At 33.9% G+C, this 20,332-nt stretch overlaps 1 protein-coding gene and 3 non-coding genes across 10 annotated transcripts in view; 1 reads left to right on the top strand and 3 right to left on the bottom strand.

Annotated features, from left to right (window-relative positions):
* LOC107267247 (protein disabled) overlaps positions 1–20,081 on the bottom strand; it is a 28,005-nt gene extending 7,924 nt beyond the window's left edge. The window contains exons 1-5 of one of the 7 annotated variants that reach the window (XM_015738691.2): positions 19,692–20,081; positions 11,062–11,276; positions 9,580–9,723; positions 2,321–2,464; positions 116–364 (exon numbers count right to left, since the gene is read on the bottom strand). In XM_015738691.2, coding sequence (XP_015594177.1) covers positions 116–364; positions 2,321–2,464; positions 9,580–9,723; positions 11,062–11,276; positions 19,692–19,728 — 789 coding nt within the window. In that variant the 5' untranslated portion in view covers positions 19,729–20,081. Of the gene's footprint in view, positions 1–115; positions 365–1,240; positions 1,750–2,320; positions 2,465–9,579; positions 9,724–9,812; positions 10,732–11,061; positions 11,277–13,283; positions 13,522–19,691 lie in introns of those variants that run through there. The other 6 variants (XM_015738693.2, XM_015738692.2, XM_015738694.2 and 3 more) reach the window with 6 other exon arrangements.
* On the bottom strand, positions 6,260–6,332 carry Trnav-aac. Its single transcript has one exon. It is a non-coding gene; the product is annotated as a tRNA-Val (tRNA).
* Trnav-aac lies at positions 6,876–6,948 on the bottom strand. The gene has a single exon. It is a non-coding gene; the product is annotated as a tRNA-Val (tRNA).
* On the top strand, positions 12,686–12,758 carry Trnav-aac. The gene has a single exon. It is a non-coding gene; the product is annotated as a tRNA-Val (tRNA).
* Positions 20,082–20,332: the final 251 nt, after the last annotated feature.

Below are 20,332 nucleotides of genomic sequence, written 5' to 3'. Positions count from 1 at the left end.
GGAAACAAGAATTTTCAAAACAAGTATTTATACTAACGATGAAACAACAAGATTAAGACAGAGATACAAATCGTCAAAATTCATCTTGCAATAAAAATTGTATTGTTAACTGTACCTTCATATTGGCAAAGGAATCTCCAAAAGGATCCGTTTCAAAAGGATCTTCAGATGACGGCCTTGGATTATCAGGAGTTATCTTATCCATCTGATGAATCCCCTGCTGTAACGAGTTCAGTTCGAACTGCAGATCCAAAAGATCGGCTATCACGCCACTCTGCGTCTCTTGCTTTCTCTCGACGGGTTTATCGATCTCGGAATTTAAAGTTCGATTCCGATGAAGCGAAGTCTCGCTACCCGCCGCACCCTGTGCAACAATCAGTGTAAGCCTTTTTTTTTGAACTCTTTATTTTTCGCTTTCGTGCAGTTTTCGAACGACACTGTAATAAAGTCGTGCGACGAACAGTTGATTCCAAAAATCGAAAGTTGGACAAATGCCACGTAGCTGAAAATCAGCCAATATTGCGTCACAGAGAATCGCACGCAAGAGTCCAAAGAAGAAAACACGAAATGAGGTTTTTCGAAAATCCCGGCGAAGAAATAAGTTGGGCAAAAATTTCGAGGAAATAAGAGTCGCAGAGTCGACGTTGAACATAATAGTTTACTGAAAAACAGAAAATACAGGGACGAGGGAGACTGAAACAATGAATGGCGGAACAACAATTCTGAAGGATTTACTGTGTTCAAATACAAAGTAAAATATGAATGGATAATGCAAAACCAAATAGAAAGAATAGCATTATACTCGATGTATATAGGTGACATGTACAATACAATATATTTTTGGTCGCCGGGACACGAAACGAAAAAAAACACGAGAACGAAAAGTCTGCCTTAGGACCGCATGGACCAAATTGTGTTATGCATTTAAAAAAAAAATTAATTTAGTTCACTGCATTATTTCCATTTCAAAATCAAATTTTTTCTGTTTTAACAAATTTCAACCTCATCGCTTCAGCACTTTTCCTACACAATGTTTAAAAACATTTGTGTGCATCACAAAGTACATACACACACTTATATATATATATATATATATACCCCTTTTTGAAATCAACATGTTCCATGCGGTCCTGCCTAAAATCCGAAAATACGAATGTTTGAGTACATAAAACGTGAATTTACTAAAGTTATTACCCAGAAAATTATAGTTCTAAATTTATAGTTACGTCTATTTTCTGACCAGATCCATCATACGTACACGTTGCACATGATATACAACATTTATATTACCGGTATAATGTTATATGGTATTCTTAGATGAAGACCCTCATATTTATGGATCGTACGATACAATTTTCAAAAAATTAATCACACACATTTTCAAACTATTCTTACTTGCACATGAAACACCCTAACTAACTTACTTGATTCAAGTAACTGAATCGAGCAAACACATGATTAAGCCAACTGAATTAATCTTAATTGATTACGCGCGCATTTGACCAAAGCGTAATTACACGAACGACGCAAAACGCATTTATCTATTCCTCTTAGCCGACAAGGAAGACTCAGCCCCTCATTGTTTTTATAAAATTAATAAAATTAAAGAATCTACCCAAATGCTTCACTTTCTCGCCTTTCCCTTATATTTCCTTTTTAATTAGCATGCTGGATTTCTTAGTTTCAGTTCCGACCGGCGTATCAACTGTGAGCTTGATATCCCGACGTGGCCCTGACCACTTCCCGTTAAATCTTCATAAGAAAAAGTACGTTTAGAGGCCGTGGTTTACATACATGAAGCTGTATGCACTTCTCATCCATTCACACAATTCCCTCGATTTCGTGTGCGTTACAATCATTATATGCATGTGTTATCTTGTGCGCAATCACACATGCATATTTAGTGACTTAACAATTTGCTATAATTAGAATGCTTTTATCAGCAATAATAAACCGGTTCGCAGTTCATGAGAACATTTGTACCATATAGTTACTCTTCCGATTACTAATTCAATATGAAAGTAACGCAGTAGAGGATATAATGGTCGGTCATCGTCAAGATCCGCGATCATTTTCAATTATTTAAATAAATAATCAGAGTTAAAAAGACGATTACTGAAATATAATAATCTAGATGGTACATTTATACGTACTAAAGAAAAGCGTTCTTTATCTGTATGTCTATATACTTTGATGTTTCAATATTCATTTACTACAGCAGACTAGACAGATGAAATGATAACTATCATAATTATATAAATTATATTATAAATGCGAATCCTGATCAAGCGTTATAATACGTATAAATAATTTTCCTTACCTTTGTATCCGGCGCTGGCTCCACAAAAATACCACTCGTATGGAATTTAATAGCATTTTGTTCTATATGCTGCTTCGCCAGCTCTATTTCTTTTTTCTTTAATTCGAACACAACTTGAAATAAGTCCCGCATCGCTATCACCACCTATTGCAACAAAAAATAAACATTACGTCAACCATCTGCCGAATAATCATCTACAGGGTGAATCACCTAACGTTTGCACCTTAAATATCTTTATTGTTTCTATAGATACGTAAAATATAGTAAGGACAAAGTTGAATGGTACAATAGGGCTGACATGATGCCAAACAAAATTTTGTTTCCATGTCATTTTTTAGAGATATCAATGTCGCCTTGACTTTTTTAAATGAAACCACCCTCTTTTAAATACCTACGGTGATAGTCCCTTTAATTAGGAATTCAGCGATTATAATTATTCCAAGGTCATTCAAGGTCAAGGGCAGAAAAACTTATAAAACTAAAATATGGAAGCAGAATACCTGTATTTTATAAATGTTCGAAATTATGGCCGTCTACGTCGATACATTGTTGTAAACGAGCTCTGAAGGAATGTTGAACTCTAATAAGTACATCCGAGGTGATATTCGTACATGCTGTGATGATACGCTGAAGCATATCTTCAACTGTTGGCGGAGCATCCATGTACACGGTCTTTTAGTAGACCCCATAAAAAGAAATCCAGTGGATTTAAATCAGGCGAGCGTGCTGGCCACGAAACAGTTCCGCCTCGTCTAATCCATCGGTTTGGAAATCGAGAATCCAACGTTTTTCTTGCTACTCGTGCAAAATGATCGGGACAACCGTCATGATGGTACCACATATCATAGCGATTTTGTGAAGGGACGTCTTCTAAAGGCGGGTTTACATCAAGCGAGCATTGTTTGCAAAGGTTCGCAGACGTTCGCAAACGTTTGCGAACATTCGCGAACATGAAGGGACGACCCCGTTCACACTGCCTGAGCACGCCCGATCGAGCAGTTGTTCTAGAACATTCGGCGAAGTTCCGACAAAAGTGCGCAAACCTGGCACCAGCGTTGTCAAAGAAATTCATTTTTCCCTTCACCAAGTCAACAGGTACATACTTCCATTTTAATGGCCATTTCTTACCAAGCATCATGGTTTTTTAATTTGTTGTAGTAGTGTTTATGATCGAATTGCCAAAGGTCTGACTTCTCTTTGTACAATCCTATCAGTTCAAGGCATTTTTCGTTGTCCCACTCCATTTTTGGAAATAAAAACACGAAGACGTAATAATACAAACACGTACTCAAGTGTTGAAAAGAATCACCGGCCGCTCTTGCTCCTGCGGATAGTACCTAGGTACTGCTCATACCGGACGAGCAACGAACAGTGAATCCTTTGACGATTCGTCGGTTTACCGACAAGTCGCGGATCGAGCTCGAATGTTCGCGAACATTCGAGAACAGCGTTCGCAAACGGTGTTCGGTGCGGCCGGGTGTTTACACCGCCCGAGCGTCTTGCTCGCGATTGTTCGCAAACAGTGTTCGCAGTGGATGCTCGCTTGGTGTAAACTCGCCTTAACAGAATTGGCAGATCTTCTTGCAAAAATTGAGCGTACTTCTATAAAGGTATTCTGCTTCCATATTTTAGTTTTATACGTTTTTTCTGCCCTTGACCTTGAATGACCTTGGAATAATTATAATCGCTGAATTCCTAATGAAAGGGACTATCACTGTAGGTATTTAAAAAAAGGATGGTTCCATTTAAAAAAGCCAAGGCGACCTTTTTATTTCTAAAAAATGATATGAAAACAAAATTTTGTTTGTGATCATGTCAGCCCTATTGTACCATTCGACTTTGTCCTTACCATATTTTACGTATTTATAGAAACAATAAAAATATTTGAGGTGCAATTGTTAGGTGACTCACCCTGTATATGCAGAATGTATGAGACTTCATAAACAAATTGAAAACTGATAGAATTTCTTATTTAAATAACACCAATTACATTGATTGAGCTTACAATAATTAATGTTATTTATACAGAGATATTCAAGACTAAAGTAAAGAGAGTCATTAAAGAGACTATTTCGTCCATTTGATATCTATCATATAACCAGTTACAGTTGGTTCGCAACCAAAAGTTTTTACTAAAATTATTAAAAATTGTCACTGCGGTGAGGTAAAATGTCTGAGTTACTTTCAATCACTATAATTGACAGAACTTCGAACTTCACTATTTAAGAATGTCATGTACTTGATATTTATGCACTCAGCAACAAACTTAACAAAAATTATTTAGGGCATAATATGATTTCACTTCAATATCACTGTTACTTATGTTTAGCGAGTAAGAATTATTAGCCTATGAAATTAAGTTACTAAAAATAATGGAACACTGGACACTGCAGGAAACTGTATTTAGTTCAGTCTTTGCTGAATGACCTTAGTCAACAAGTATCTAGTGAAGGCTTTGTACTCTGACGAAATGCCACAGCATGCTTTCTATGCCAACAAACGTAAGCGTGAATCTGTAAGTTTATACGTGTTTAAAACCTACGATAGAAATCTAACCGTATTTAAAAATATACATGGGTTAATGCATGTGGCACATATAAATGTGTGTGTAAATCTATAAGTATTCAAATTTCCGTTAGAAAAAATTATGGTAACATCATGTGTACAGTAATGCCATGATGTACATATACACTACCGGTCAAAAGTTTAGGTTCACCTCGCTTTCTTTGTAACGCTCCCATGACTGCAGTTTGAGAAACATCACATTTAGAAGCAATTTTTCTCGTTGAATAACCTTCTCCGTGTAATGTCACAATGACTGCTCGTGTCTCTACACTCAACTCTGCTTTTCGACCCATTTCTCTACGATTGACACATAAAATATGTTGTTTTCTTCACATTTCAATAATGAGATGATATTTGTCGAATTACGTCAATTTAAATATAAATTTTTCTTTAACAGTAACAATTTTCAATATGATAAATGTTGTACTTAACTTTTTGTAAAGAAAATAATGAAAAACAATTAGAAATATAACTTTTGGAAAGAGCTCTCAAGCACTAAGATGTTACGCGTAATATGCACTAGACGCATCGAGAGAATGCAACCTGTCATAACAAGTTGGTGCTCGATCTACGCGTCTCCCAAACGCGCCAAACTCCCTCCTACACTCTGACCAGTAGCGTGTATCGACTTGTTATAGGTAAGACGCACGTGCTTGACAAAATTCACTGAGTAGCCGACTTAATTGTGTAGAATTCTAAAATAAAGCAAGTGAACTTAAACTTTTGACCGGTAGTGTACATATATTATAAAGCCATTATTGTCCTTATTTCACGTTCTTCTTACGTACTATTAGTTGGTAAATAAATTGATTCAAATACTTTAATTTATAAAGTTAAATTAAGTTAAGTTCCAAACTTTAATTCCAAAGGATTCAGTGTGTTAATATCCATTTAAATAATTGTGTGTCCACATTCTTTTGTAAAATTAGTAAAATATAAAGTTTTACGAATATGTGAATTCAATTGTGCTTGAGATTCGAGTTTCGTGACAAAGTTATTTTTGCTATTGATAGCATTCCTAACATCATAAATGAAACGTTCATTGATTTTTGCACTACATGCAATTTTACTGAACTTAATCCAATTGATAAATTCATTCATATACGAAAGTAGGTTGCTTGCACATAAGTTCACGTACAACGCACGCGTTCGTAATCCCTTCACTCGTTACATTCAAAAGTCTTACCGTTCCATTCCTCAAGTTACCTAACGTATAAAATATTGTGATACGTAAAGACCCGTTCAATGATCAGTTTCCTTTACAAGCCGTTTCTAACATTAATATTTTCCTAATGTTACATTAATATCATAATTATTTTACAACGTCAAAAAATTTGATACTAATTTGATACCATTGATCAGGTAGAAAAATAATGTTTCCGCCCGGGATCGAACCGGGGACCTTCCGCGTGTTAGGCGGATGTGATAACCACTACACCACGGAAACATATATATTATTGAGAGTCACTAATACAAATCATGAGCCCATTGATAATTTCAAAAGTTGTAATTTCCACAATAATTGTCCTTACATCGTATATGAACACTATGAAACGACATACATATGCTCAATTATTGGTTAAACAAATAACTTATTTTATTCAAAAATCACCAAAATTAATATTCCAATTAATGTAATAACGCGAAATATTGGAATGTGAATCGCATGGGCGTAAATTGAGCTAAGATAGCCTAATACATAATATGTCCATCAAACCTAATCATTAATTTTACGCAATGTCTCTCAAATACACATTATATTAACGAGTTATAATAGCATTGACGCTAGATTTATCAATAAATTTATATAAATATAAAGATGTATTCAATGAAACTGATGTTTCAAAACAAAAATGAATAAAAAAACAGTTTCCTTTACAAGCCGTTTCTAACATTAATATTTTCCTAATGTTACATTAATATCATAATTATTTTACAACGTCAAAAAATTTGATACTAATTTGATACCATTGATCAGGTAGAAAAATAATGTTTCCGCCCGGGATCGAACCGGGGACCTTCCGCGTGTTAGGCGGATGTGATAACCACTACACCACGGAAACTAATCTATATTGTTTTAGTATTAATCCAAACCGTACACGAAAAAAAACCTAATTTTTGAATTAATAAACATTATTCACGTTACCTCCGGTCGTTTCTTTTTTTTTGGTTACTTCTAAATTTTTGTTATCAAATTTAAAGGCCTCGCTAGCCACTACGGCCTACGTAACAATATCAATAAAATTTAATTTCCTACAGAAACTATCCAACTATATCATACGGATCATTACATGATACACTTCATTTTCGCGTGCTTTCATCAATGATACTTTCATTATTGCGCGGTTGACGATGTAAAGACAATTGTCGAAACAGATATTGTACTCGTTCTTAATATTTTGAATACTCGTACGTTATTGAGTACGTTATTCAATTAAACCTGTGCACAAAAAATGCGTTTCAATTCCGTATATTACTATAGTCAAATTCAATAATATGGTAACCACTGTATCATGGTTATATGATCGGTTTCGAATTCATCATTAGCCTAGATAATATATGCATAATAAGGTATACCATAAAGATTTTCCATGCAATTGTCTTAAATACATATAGCAAATTTAAATATCTTTTTCGATATCAGTTTATATTTGCAACACTTGGTAAATCGCGGAAGCAATTACTGTCACTGTAAATTATGAATAACAGTCACAGACTTCGATTAAAATAAATATTGAAATAGAAATATAATTTACTTATTAATATTCTTACAACCTACTTTTCATGTAATCAAAATTATACTGGGTAGAGACAACGGGCATGAAAAACATGATAAGAAAAGAAAACTTAACATTTGTTGTGTAAAATATTACGATTTCTCGTGTATTTCTGTGGGAATAAAAAGCTATATACTACCACTGATTAACTTTCGTCTCGCTGGTATTGCAATATTCTCAATGAGAGAATCCTTATTTACCTCGCTGACTAATTCACTGCTCTATCTATTTGGTTGTCCGCCACAAAGTACATACAGCTAGACAATGACGCTTTACCATCCGTAAATTCGAACCGGCTATTTTACGTTTGATAAATGCCCAGAAAACATTTATTGAAATTTTCATTGGTATAAAGAAAGAAGAACGTAAAAAATGAAACGTTTCCGAAAGTGTGACTTACGACTAAAGCCCATAGTTTTAGACCTCATAAGCCATTCTTAAATTTTTTCTAAAATATAGGATTACTCTTTAACCACACTTCCGGAAACACTAAACTTTTCTCCTTCCTCATTTTCTACGTGGGCACTATCATTGAAAAATTTTATTCAGATTCTTCAAATAAGATATTTTTCGCAGTAAACGATTTTGATACAATAACATTGTAATTTTCCCAAAAATAAATTATATAATATTTACAGATCTCAAGAGAATTTTAAAAGAATACCTTCTTCCTAAAATTCTGTTCTATTCTTTGATCAAGTTTGAATATATGTAAAATTAAAAGTAAATTTTTATCTCTTACGCAAAAGCATATAGAAACAGAAGTAAACATGTTTTTAAGTACTAGATACTCAAGGATAGATACTCAAGAGATCAGTAGTAATGATCGTGAAATCATTTGTGACGGTGATGGTTAATATGACAATGGTAGGAGAAAGAAATAGAAAAGATTGAAACTGATTTGAATTCCATGAAGTTCGAGGGCGGTCGTCCGTTGAGACGGATGTGAAGGGAACTGGCAATAATCTGATGACAACCTCCTATGGCGAACGCAGAGTTTCAAGCCCAGCAAACCGACAACGTAATACTATTATTTACATATAACCCTCCTTCAAAAGGGGACGAGATGAAATGTACTGAGTACCAAGTCGTCACGATTCAACTCAATTCAACTCGAACGGATTCGACTCGACTTAGTACGTCGCGGTTTTCGAAATTGATTCTCAGTTTAGGTAAACATAATTTTCCGTCTTACGAGGGTTCTTTGGTCTCCATAAATTAATTGTCAGACTTCCACCAACGCAGACGATTTTCTAGAATTAAATATAATAGGACTTTAAAATACACCGTGAATGTTTACCAGTCACATCCGTTTTAAGACTTTAATTTTAGACTAAAAAGTTATTTTATTAAATCTCTTTTCAAATTCGATTGTTCAAGACAGATGAGACAAGTTTCTCTCAAAAATTTCATCTAGCGGTCGTTCAATGTTGTGATATAAAATATGGTCAGGTTAATGAATTCATACTTAAATCAAAATTTGTTTATAGTTTACACCCTAATGAAGTTTCCAAAGTCACAATCTGACGTATTTCTGTCTAATCCTGAACATATGTAAAATATAATGATTTCAATGAAATATACTCATAATTGTATAACATGTAAAATTTCTTTGAGTATTGTCTGCCTTTGCAATTGTCGGTGAACAAAAACAATTTTGCGTATGTTTTCCTTTAAAAGTTCAAAGTGCTGAACATCTGTAAATGTTTTCAACTACATAATCTGCACCCGGAAATTAGTGTTTGTTCTCTGATGTTTAAGCGAACTGATTCAGCCGTTCATCCGGAATTCCAGATGCGGACCTACGTTCAAATACAAAGATCGTTGTTTGCAATAGTCATTGCGCAAGACCCTCTTACATATTCTTTGCAGTTATATTTATGAAAATTGTAGATAATTATTGCACCTAGTACCCACCTGGCTAGCAGCCTTGTCTGTTTTAATTCCAAAAAATCGATGGCCTGTATCGGGAGAGCCAAAAATGTATCCAAATGCTCGCGAATCGCTCATATCCTGAGCGATGAAAGATATCTTGTGAACGGGATGATGATAAAGACAATCCTGAAAAAAAAGAAAATATAAATGACGGAAACAACAGTGCGGTTACGAAAAAATATAATGATGCGCTTGACTAGCTTCGATTTACTTACCAAAAATTAAAATCTTCAACAGTGCCATGCAAGGTGCCGCAAATCATTCGGACGCTAAAAACGTGTGATATTCTAAAAGTACGTACAGGCACGAAACCATATTTTTAACGGTCAACAGAAAATTAAATCATAGTACGTATAATGTTTGCAAACTACTAAACAATTTTGAAGCTAAGATCCTAATGAATACAGAGCCATAAAAAAATGATTTTACTTCGTATTAACCCATTAACGTCCAATGGTGGAAAATTGCACCAAAAATTCTAATAACTTTTGCACCAGTCGTTAATGTGTTAATTACAGAAAAAAAAAATCGATTTATTCGAAATATATTATCCTTATTTCTTGAATCTTATTCACATAGCAAGAATGAATATATATACATATAAATAAAAACAAATTCTTAGTTTATCAAAATTTTATGAAAAATATTCATGCAACAGTACATGCGCCGTACTGCGGAATGTCAAAAGATTCAAGTTTTGTATATTAATTACGAAAAAAATGGATATAATACTAATCGCAGAAGGCAAGTTGAAATTTTCACGCACGTGTAATTCATGTTTATAAAAAGTACTACGCTATAAGAATATTATTATATTTATTTTAATCCTCGCTAAGATCGATGAAAGCGTTGCAGCATAAAAAGCGTGTCCAGGGATATTCTAGCAAATCATGCTGAAGAAGCACAGTTCCTCAAGCTGATTAAAAACTGTATTAAGATAGCTCTGATTAAACGAATGTCATTAATATATCAATGATCGAAAAAATCGGAACCATTTCAAACGACCATTCGACATAAAATATTTCTCAAAATCGCAGTTCATCTCTTTTTCTCTATAATTGATATACTTTTACCATAAAAAATGCGTAGTATTTGCCTTTTTTTTTACGAATTTTTCACGAAAACTACGTGTGCCTATAAATAAATAAAAATACGTAATTGAAATAAGATGGAATAAACGACGATTTCATGCATATTCTACGACTAGTAAATACTCCGTATACAACATAATCATAAATAAAAGTATAGATGTATAAAGTTATTAGTAATTTAAAAAATATTAATTATCTCTATAGAAAATAAAATCCGGATAAACATGTACCCTATGTTTTTCAATGATTGCCAACTGCCAAGAAAATACATAATTGTGCAAAAAAGATATAAAGCACAATTCATTGGGAAAGTACACCAGAGAAGTTTTCTATTTTAAAATAAATTGGACTCCAATCAAAAGTATTGTTTTACCCCCGTTTTTTCGTCTCGCAATCGAAGACCGTCGATGCTGACTTGCACGGCAATCCGCTGCTTGTGTTCGCCGGCTGCCCGAATTGCCATTTTCAAATCGGCCAGCGCTGCTTGGCACATCCGGTCACCGCGTGCTTCCGATACTTCCAAAATGCCGATTAATTTTGCCTTGAACGATACCCCTTCCCCGAGGAAACGGGTCGGCTCATTCTTGACTGAAAGCAGAACAAGTCTTTCCTTTTAGATACTTTTTTTTTTAACAGCACATTTTAATCATACGTGTAGATCGTCATACATAAATATAGTCTATGTCTACGTATCGGAAGTATGGTCAGTCTTAAGATTATTTCCTATGCAGGGTGTTCCATAAGTCCCGAATAAAAACTATACTGTCTAATTCGGCGAAAAAAGAATAATAAAAACCACGTCAATAAAATAAAAAATTATTTCCTGAGTAATTATCCATTAAAGATAACCTATCAAGTGTCCGTTATTAATTGTCACATGCTCCTCATAGGTTATCTTTAATTCATAAATACTCAAAAACTAATTAAAAACTTCATTTTATTGGCACCATTTTTTTCATTATGTCAGGCCGCATCAGATGGTATAGTTCTAGTCCGGTATTTCCAGAACACTCTGTATATCTAATACTGTTATCTCAGCAAAGACAGAAAACGTTTAGATATCGAAAATGCAAGTATTTCTTACTTAACGATGTAATTGTCATAAAAACACCTGATCTACACTACTATTATATCCTTAAGTACGAAATTTTAAGGTTGCTCATATGTAACTGTTACTGTATATGTTTGCTAGGATTTTTGTAAAGAGATTTTTTTTTGGATTTGTATTATGTGGTATTTCAGAGACTAAACTTATAAACGTATTTGCTTCATTACATTAATCGTTTCACCTTAAATCCTATTATAGTGGAAGAAAATAATCTGTAGCTTATTATATTTTCAAAATCCATACAAACATCCGAGGTATGTTAAAAAAACCCTGCAATATACAGATAAACGGACCTAACGATGTTCCCACTGTGGGAAGTGAATGTGGCAAAACAAAATTGGTTTTTACCGAACTCTTATAAATTCAATTATAAATTCATATACCTAAATATCAATTTTATTCAAGACATTTTTTAATTAAAATTATATTTTAATTCCGAATGATTTTACATGTCAAGAAGAACATAGATATTTTAATCGAGAGGAATAACAGCGAATATCTACCTAAAAATTGAAAATAAGAAAAAAAGCATGAAAATTATGTGCCATTGTTCTTGCAAAATAAGAATACGTCCTAAAAAATTGTTTCAAAATTGTAGAAATTTATTCAAGTGCGCACCTGCCATGGTAAAGTCTAAAAATTCTATAAAATCAATGAGACTGTGATATCATGGTTAAACCCTGATACCTATAGATCTTCGACTATATGTATAACTTCTACACTATTTGCAAACTAATATTTATATTTTTATATTTAGCTCCTCGTTTTTTTCACGTTCACTTACTACTTATTTTAACATAAAACGCAAAAAATGTAATAGTAATAATAACTGTTATAAATAATCATAAGAATCCTAGATTTTCGCAACACCGTACATCAAGTAACATTGGTTTCCGTGGTGTAGTGGTTATCACATCCGCCTAACACGCGGAAGGTCCCCGGTTCGATCCCGGGCGGAAACATTATTTTTCTTCAATCAAAACCTAAATTAAGTATTCATCCGTTTTATTTTAAATATATTTTTGATCTTATTTTACCATATACATCCATGATAAAAGATGCAAAAATAAATCCAAAAGTATTCATGTTATTTTAAACAAATCATACACTATAAGCATGCTGCATATTTTAATTACTATTTGAAAATAATGGAACCCTGCTTTTTTATTAATTCTATATTGACATTATGAATGTTTAATTTAGCAGAACTAGCGACAAAAGAAAAGCACCCGTCTCGAACTAATATAGAAAGAGAAGATTCATGGATTGACAAGCATTCACTCCATATGTGGTCTACGTGAACAAGCGGGTTCGGTTTAAGGACAATCTCATAACGCAAGGATCAAATGAAATTTGAGATTGCGGGGGGTCCCGCAGCGAGATGCAACACCGATAGGCCTGATAGAGCCAAACGAGTTTAGCGATCGAATAGTCGAACCGATTTCAATCAGCATTCGAAAATTAGAATACGCTTGAGTGCCTCTTACTTTGGTGCACTCAGATCTCCTGCGACCCACCGCGCCACCCTGAATTCTCTTGGCAACTTTTCTGCTCTTGCTGCTACCAAGCCTGCAATCACACCACTTGTCAGAACTAGCACTATGCCACGTCCCGAATAGAAGGGCCCTGACAAGGGCAAGAACTGTATTGTCCCGGGTTCTATTTGCATATAGGGGTAAACACTTATTGGATTTGAAAAATTCTGCGCTATTATCGTCTCCCATTAAAAAGGTCATGTATTAAGAGGACAAAAATATTATTTATAAAAAAATTTTTCCATGAAATACTCTTACAACTCTTTTATTCGATTGGCCACCTGCAAGCTGTAAATTTGACACTTGCTCTAATTATCTTTAATCATTCATGCATCTACAAGGGATGTATGTAGTAATACCAAAAAAAAAAAGTCATTATGCAACGTGAACAGATCTTTTCTGTTTGTCGTAGTGTGGTAGCTTAAATTTGAAGAAGGGCAAAATTTGAACAGTAAATGTATATAAATTATTCTGAGATTGGAAAACCCAATTCTCTGAATACTAAGACGTGAACTAGCACACGTAGAAAAAAAAACAACGCAGAGCTCCTCTTTAAAGCATTTCCTTCCCCCTCGACTTTAATGACCGAGGCTCACGGCGCATTTGTCTGAACGTACTCGCACGCTCGAGTGGAGAACGCCAACTGTCGACACTTGAAAATCCACGGGGTTACTACTCAGCCCTTCTCTATTCTCTATAAACTCACTCTCACTCTCTTCCCTCCCACTTTCTCCTTCGTCTTCTCTTTCCTCATTTTCTTGTTTCCCGTGATAACAGATGCGTTGTTTATCTACCTTTGTACATTATACACACATGCAGGAGCAATTCACCTTCCAAGTAGAAAGAAAACATCTACTGTGGAGGTTCAATAATTTTCGTGTAAGAAAATTAGCCATCGTGTGACAGGTATAACTACGTATTGTTTACCTATATTTATTATTAATTAATAAGAAATTAATATCAAATTTGCATACACCATCCTTCATATTAATACGTACAAAAGTATCCTAAAAAGAGACACATTAATCCAGCAATTCAAATTTAAATAATTTATTATTAAAAATCAAGATAAAAAGGTGACTGTGAAAACACTCGGGATTCGTGTGACATTGTTCTACCTATCCCACCATAGGTTTACAGGTCATGACTAAATACGATACCGAATTTCACAGCAAGGCTTATTATACGTTTAGGTTAGATTAAACGTTAATTGAATCAGCTAAATAAATATACAATGTATCATTAAAAAACAACAAGATTGTAGAAAAGAAGTTCCTCAAAGCAGAGTTTCGATTAATTTATTGCATACACACTTAAGAAGCTGCTAATTTGGTGCAATGAGCAGAGTTCAGCAAAAGCAAAAGTTCACATAGAGACATGATAATTAAATATAAACTAATAATTAACTAATTATAAAACTATATACATGTATAATTAACAGTAATTTACCACTAAATATCACATAAACAAACATATCTTCAATGCGATTGGTTATTAATGTTTCGATGACGCACACTTGACTCATTAACGAGAAGATATACGTTTCACAAATAAGAAACTTATAATATATTACGGGATTAACGAGACAATCGAGTAAATAACATTACTCTGGCTAAACCCCCATAATTTGTCAATTTATTACGTGGGTGTCTACCAAAGGGAATTTCTGTATCACCCTTTTCTCATTCATAAATTAAATTTGACGTCTGAGATTGCACTATTCTCAGGGGCGAACGGTTGGTTCATTTTGCCCACTGTTACCCATAGTGTTTCCATAATCCCTGTATGAAATACGAACGAACGAATATTAACTTACCATATTTCGATACTTCAGAGCATTAGGTGTGTTCATTCATATTGAAATAAGATATTCATGAAAAATTTAGATAAAAATTGTAATTACAGGTGTGCTTGAAAATAAGTAATAATTAGTATTATCCAAAAATATTACGCCAACTGAAATTAGCCTGCCCATCAAATTTCCACCTTAAAACCACTTCCACGTGGTACAATACTCTTTAGTAAGCCTGTACATATTTCAAATTACTTATGTATGTACAGCCAATAATGTCATTTGAACGAATTATGAAATAAATAAACCTCTAGAGTATTTTCCACTCAATTAAATTTCCCATAGACAATTTTGCAATGCCGACTTAGGCAAATCAATATACATCTACAGTATAGAGGATAAAATGAAATACAATACTAAACAGAGGGGATCGATCTAGTATCCCACAGCGTTGCAGAATGCACGATCAAACGATTGAAAGTAAGAACACTCTAGGTGTAAACGCAAAGCTGCGTAATCGCATCAACAATTTAAATCTGAATTCACCCTACGACGCGCAGATCCTAGTTCAGTGCATCTATAAGAGGAAATCTCGCGTTAATTAAATCTGTCATCGATCCTTCATCGCATCACTGTACAGTAACAATTCAATTATATTTATGCAAACAAGAACAAAAATTCAAAAATATTTTACTAGAAACAAGTACCTATAGATATAGATTCCCTGCTACCGAAACTATTTCTAACCATACCTCATTGAAACTTTGTATAACCAGAAAACCATGTGGAGGATATTTAGAGCAGATGACAAAAGGGACAATTTTCTCATATGGCGTGTATGGTATTGTGGTGACGTGTAAGGCATAATATAAAGCAAACAGCCATTTCATCCCAAAAGCAAATTGGAAAAAGGACACAAGCAGTCATCTGTACAAATAAATAGATCAAGCGAACATTAGAATCCGCATGAACTCCGCGCAATGACCTGAACGACCATCAGTTTTATGAGTATGACCTATTCTTCTCGATTTACCCACAAATGTGGATATGGCGTACTGCTTCTTACAATATGACTTTGCATTGTAGTTATTTGTCCTAAGCACTATTATTACAATCGCTGCCTGGATTCAATTTTGGATTTAGGATTCTTTTACATTATGAGTTATCAGAAAATAGCCTCTTGAACTAGCTCGAATTGGCAAGTGCTCATGCAGTGAATAATGAAATATTTTTTTTACCAATCTAAAAAATTGATCTAAACGCAGGTCATGCATGCGTTTATTCATATGTATTGTCAAATATTTTTTAGCATTATTAACCCTCAGCCCACCAAAACGACCCGATTCGACTTCACCTGATGACTCGTACACGTCGACCAATAAACGGACATTTATATGGGAATGTGCATAGAAAGATGCTATATTTCGATTTTCGAAATACCGACGGTCTAAGGGTTAAATGGCTATTATTCTGCGTCAACGTTAACTGTACAGGTAAGCTGAACATGTGGTTTTTAAAAGGAGACACCAAATAAAAATAATGTAATAAGAAACATAACCTATGTAAATTTTTATACCTATATCTATTGCAATTTCACAGTTGGCTACACTCCTAAAAATATATTACCTGTGTGTAGTTTCCCCAAAGGGGTTCCCGTGACTATTATCATTTATACAAACGACCGTAAGTAGTGTCAGACCCTATTTAGGCATATGGCAGACTGATAGCCAAAACACGAACATGCACTGAGAACCTAATTGCAATAATTTGGAGAAAAATCGATTGCCGCCCTATACAATATTTTTATTTTAAAAATCAGTAGCTTCTGCTCAACAAGAGATGTAACACTTTTTTAATAATGATACACATGGGTTACTTTTACTATTCGATCTGTTAGTTGGAATTGAATTTACAGAGACACATTTTGCTTAAAAATAATTTAGGTTGCTGTCACTAGCAAAGTTAAATATGTACTGCATTAATTTAAGTTGACTTGCTGAAAAGAGGCTGGGAGCCGTAACTGTAACCCTGGTTAGTTAAAACCGCTTTAATGACGATATAACATGATACCTTCTAAAAACTTTTTAACGAATTCTTTAAACCTAATGTTTCCAATGACGATTTTCCGATTGTTTTATTTAAGCTTGCTAATTGACGAATGACGTACCTTGTAGAAAAATTTTGTTGCATAATACAATTTTATCTTCAAACTTAAAATTTTAACGAATAATTTTCGTATTTATTTTGGAGTACATATGTTTATTTTTGGGTAATTGAGCAATTGTTTGTAATATAAAGTAATGTAAACTATAGAAGAGACGATTATAATTTTCTTCAGCAGTTGATAAGATAAATATCCGCATGAAAATTTGAGAGTACGAGTTATAAAGGTAAAACAAAGCCAACTTAAGGAGTAGACAGATTGGTTCGTATTGATTCTTTATTTTTTAACAATGTATGAATATATTCCACAAATTAATTATAGAATTTTTAACATTTCAAACAGCAAATTTTATTTTTACTTTACTCTTAAAATAATTATAAAATGTCTCACTTGAATATATATATAACGTAACAACAAAAATTGAATAATAATATGATATCTGGGGGCCAGGGAAACACCATCAGTAAATGCACAGACTCCAGTAGACGGACGCGTCACGTAAATTATAGATACATATATATATATAGTGATTTTAACACGGGTGCTTATTTACTGGTGGATTTACCCTACGTGGAGTAAACGAATAGTCAAACAAAAAAATGATTCATACAAAATTAAAGCTTAAACCTTTTGTAAATATCATCTATTTGCTATAACCTGCAATTTTCTACATTTATCATGTCAGCATGAATATATATACATATATACATATATAAAACCAAAAAGTAGTTCTGTTTTTTTTCTTAAGACATGTATTTCCATCTATTAGAAAAAACGTAATTACTTTCTGGCCTATCCAATATACATATAACACCGTATAAAATGGTTGTCATACCCCATGGATTAAAGTGAAAACGCGCCCAGAGCAATATAAGTAGATACGTCATAAATAGTAGTATAATTACTAATTACCTGAATCAAAAAACCGAATTATTTATAGTAATAAATAAAACTTACGCAGTTATATTAGAATTTGCACGTAATAAAACCCTTAAAATCTTTTCATATTAACATACTCTTGAGGGTATAATTTAAATGTTTGAAATTCTAACATTTAAGATGATGACCTTTATTTTCACTTCATAGAAACTCCTTAAAGAAATATAAAATTCTTATTCGAATTTTAATACTAATAAACGTACGTACTGAGCGGCAATTATATAAGCGATTCTACCCACTTTGCCTCAATCATGTTGTCCTAAACTTATGAAACGAATATTTTTAGACGAGGTTTAGATGATAAGTCAAGATTTTTGAGGCGATAAATTTTAATAAATAAAAAAACAAAGATCAATGTTAAAAAGGTAATGATCATAGAACAAATCTCTTAAATGTGTGTTTGTTCTTCTTAGACGCCCTACAAAACACTTTCAAAATTCATATAATATCAAATGACTTTTTCTAAAAGTGTGATTTCATTTTATTACTACAGATTACTCACACGATTTATTCATATATTACCGAGAAAAAATATTCATGAAGTTTACCATGCATAATCAGTTTACTCTAGTCTCTCCTAGTCTGAATATCATTTATGTAAGTTCTTTTTTTGCACCATAAAATGATATTAATTTCACTTTTAAAGGTATCAATTGTGCTCTATGAATTATAAGATATCTTAAAAAGCACAACATGGGGGCAGTAATGAACCCTTACTGGTCCACCTGTCATTGGACCAGTACCGGTTGAATGTGCACCACTCGTATACCCAGCTGGGTATGACTTGATTAGTACCTATGGCTTATGTCTTCTTTTCGTCTTTGAATTCGAAACATTATCATAATTACATATGAAAAGCATAACAAAAAATAATATTGTTGTGCAACTTCATAAAATAACAAGCACATATAAAAAGTACTCTATTACAATAAAAGTTTCATTTTTACTAACTATATATTCCCTTCAAATTAAATCCTTAAAACGTCACAAAATAAAATACAAAGGAAATTACGAAGCAGAGTAGTCTATTGAATTGAACGAAGTGGCGCCATCTCTAAATACTCTACTAGTATGAAACCTGCTCAGTTGGTAAAGCAGCGAGTGCAAGAGTGATCATCGCCATAAATGTTTTATGACAAATTGATTTTACAAACGGAACTCAATACGTTTTTCTTACATCGATGATGGTTAGCATCAGATAAGGACCTTTGATAGTTCAACTACAATAAATAGTACTATTGTATAACTAAAACAAATCCCTCAAAGAGCGGCAAAGTGCCACCATGACCGGTTTAAATACGTGTAGATTTACAGAATGACGTTTAATATCCAAGCCAGTAGATTGGAGCTGCTACATCAGACACAATTCTACCAATTACCATCATTACACAATAAACTGTCACAGCTTCCTTTAATCTCTCATACAATGGATTATTCCCATTACCTGATATTACGAAATACTCACACTTGCACGGGCTGTTCTTCTTACGTAGGGTCTGCATCAGGAGTCCTACGTAGCGACGTTTATTCGCGAAACCTTCAATTTTCACCACACTCTCCCGGTACAGGCTCGAATGTCAACAACACAGGCACATCTCCTCCAACAGGCAACTTGTCGTCGTGACTCGTTCACTATTCCTTATTTGCTACTCGTCTCGCTACAGGCTATTCCACTCTCGTTGCAATCAAAATGACCTTTGACTTATATACTGCTGGCCGGTCGCGTTCAAATCACGCTGAGACCGGCCACTTTACAACCTTTTCGACTTTCCTTCGTCTAACGTACGTTCTACGCGACGTGGAAAAATGCAGCGGATATGACAGCTGCCTCTGCCGGCACAGCTCGCCCATGCTAGCTTCTCTCATTGATCAATAATATACTCTTAGTACGCGGAATCGTCGCTCCGAGGCCACACAACCTTCAGATTTTCGAGATTTCCCGCAAGCACTCCTATTTTATACTCCCATCCATTAGTTTTACATAGAAAAACTTGAAAATACTAACTTGTATTTACTTTCTTTATTATTGCAACAGTTTATAATATTAATAAATGATCCACAACTAATGCACAACTATTCTATTAGTTCTAGTCGTAACTAATTTTA

Source organism: Cephus cinctus, unplaced genomic scaffold (assembly GCF_000341935.2).
Source record: "Cephus cinctus unplaced genomic scaffold, Ccin1 Ccin1_scaffold0378, whole genome shotgun sequence".
Classification (NCBI taxonomy): Eukaryota; Metazoa; Arthropoda; class Insecta; order Hymenoptera; family Cephidae; genus Cephus; species Cephus cinctus.
Note: the sequence above shows the minus strand (reverse complement) of the source record. Positions and strands in the feature narration are given on the sequence as shown.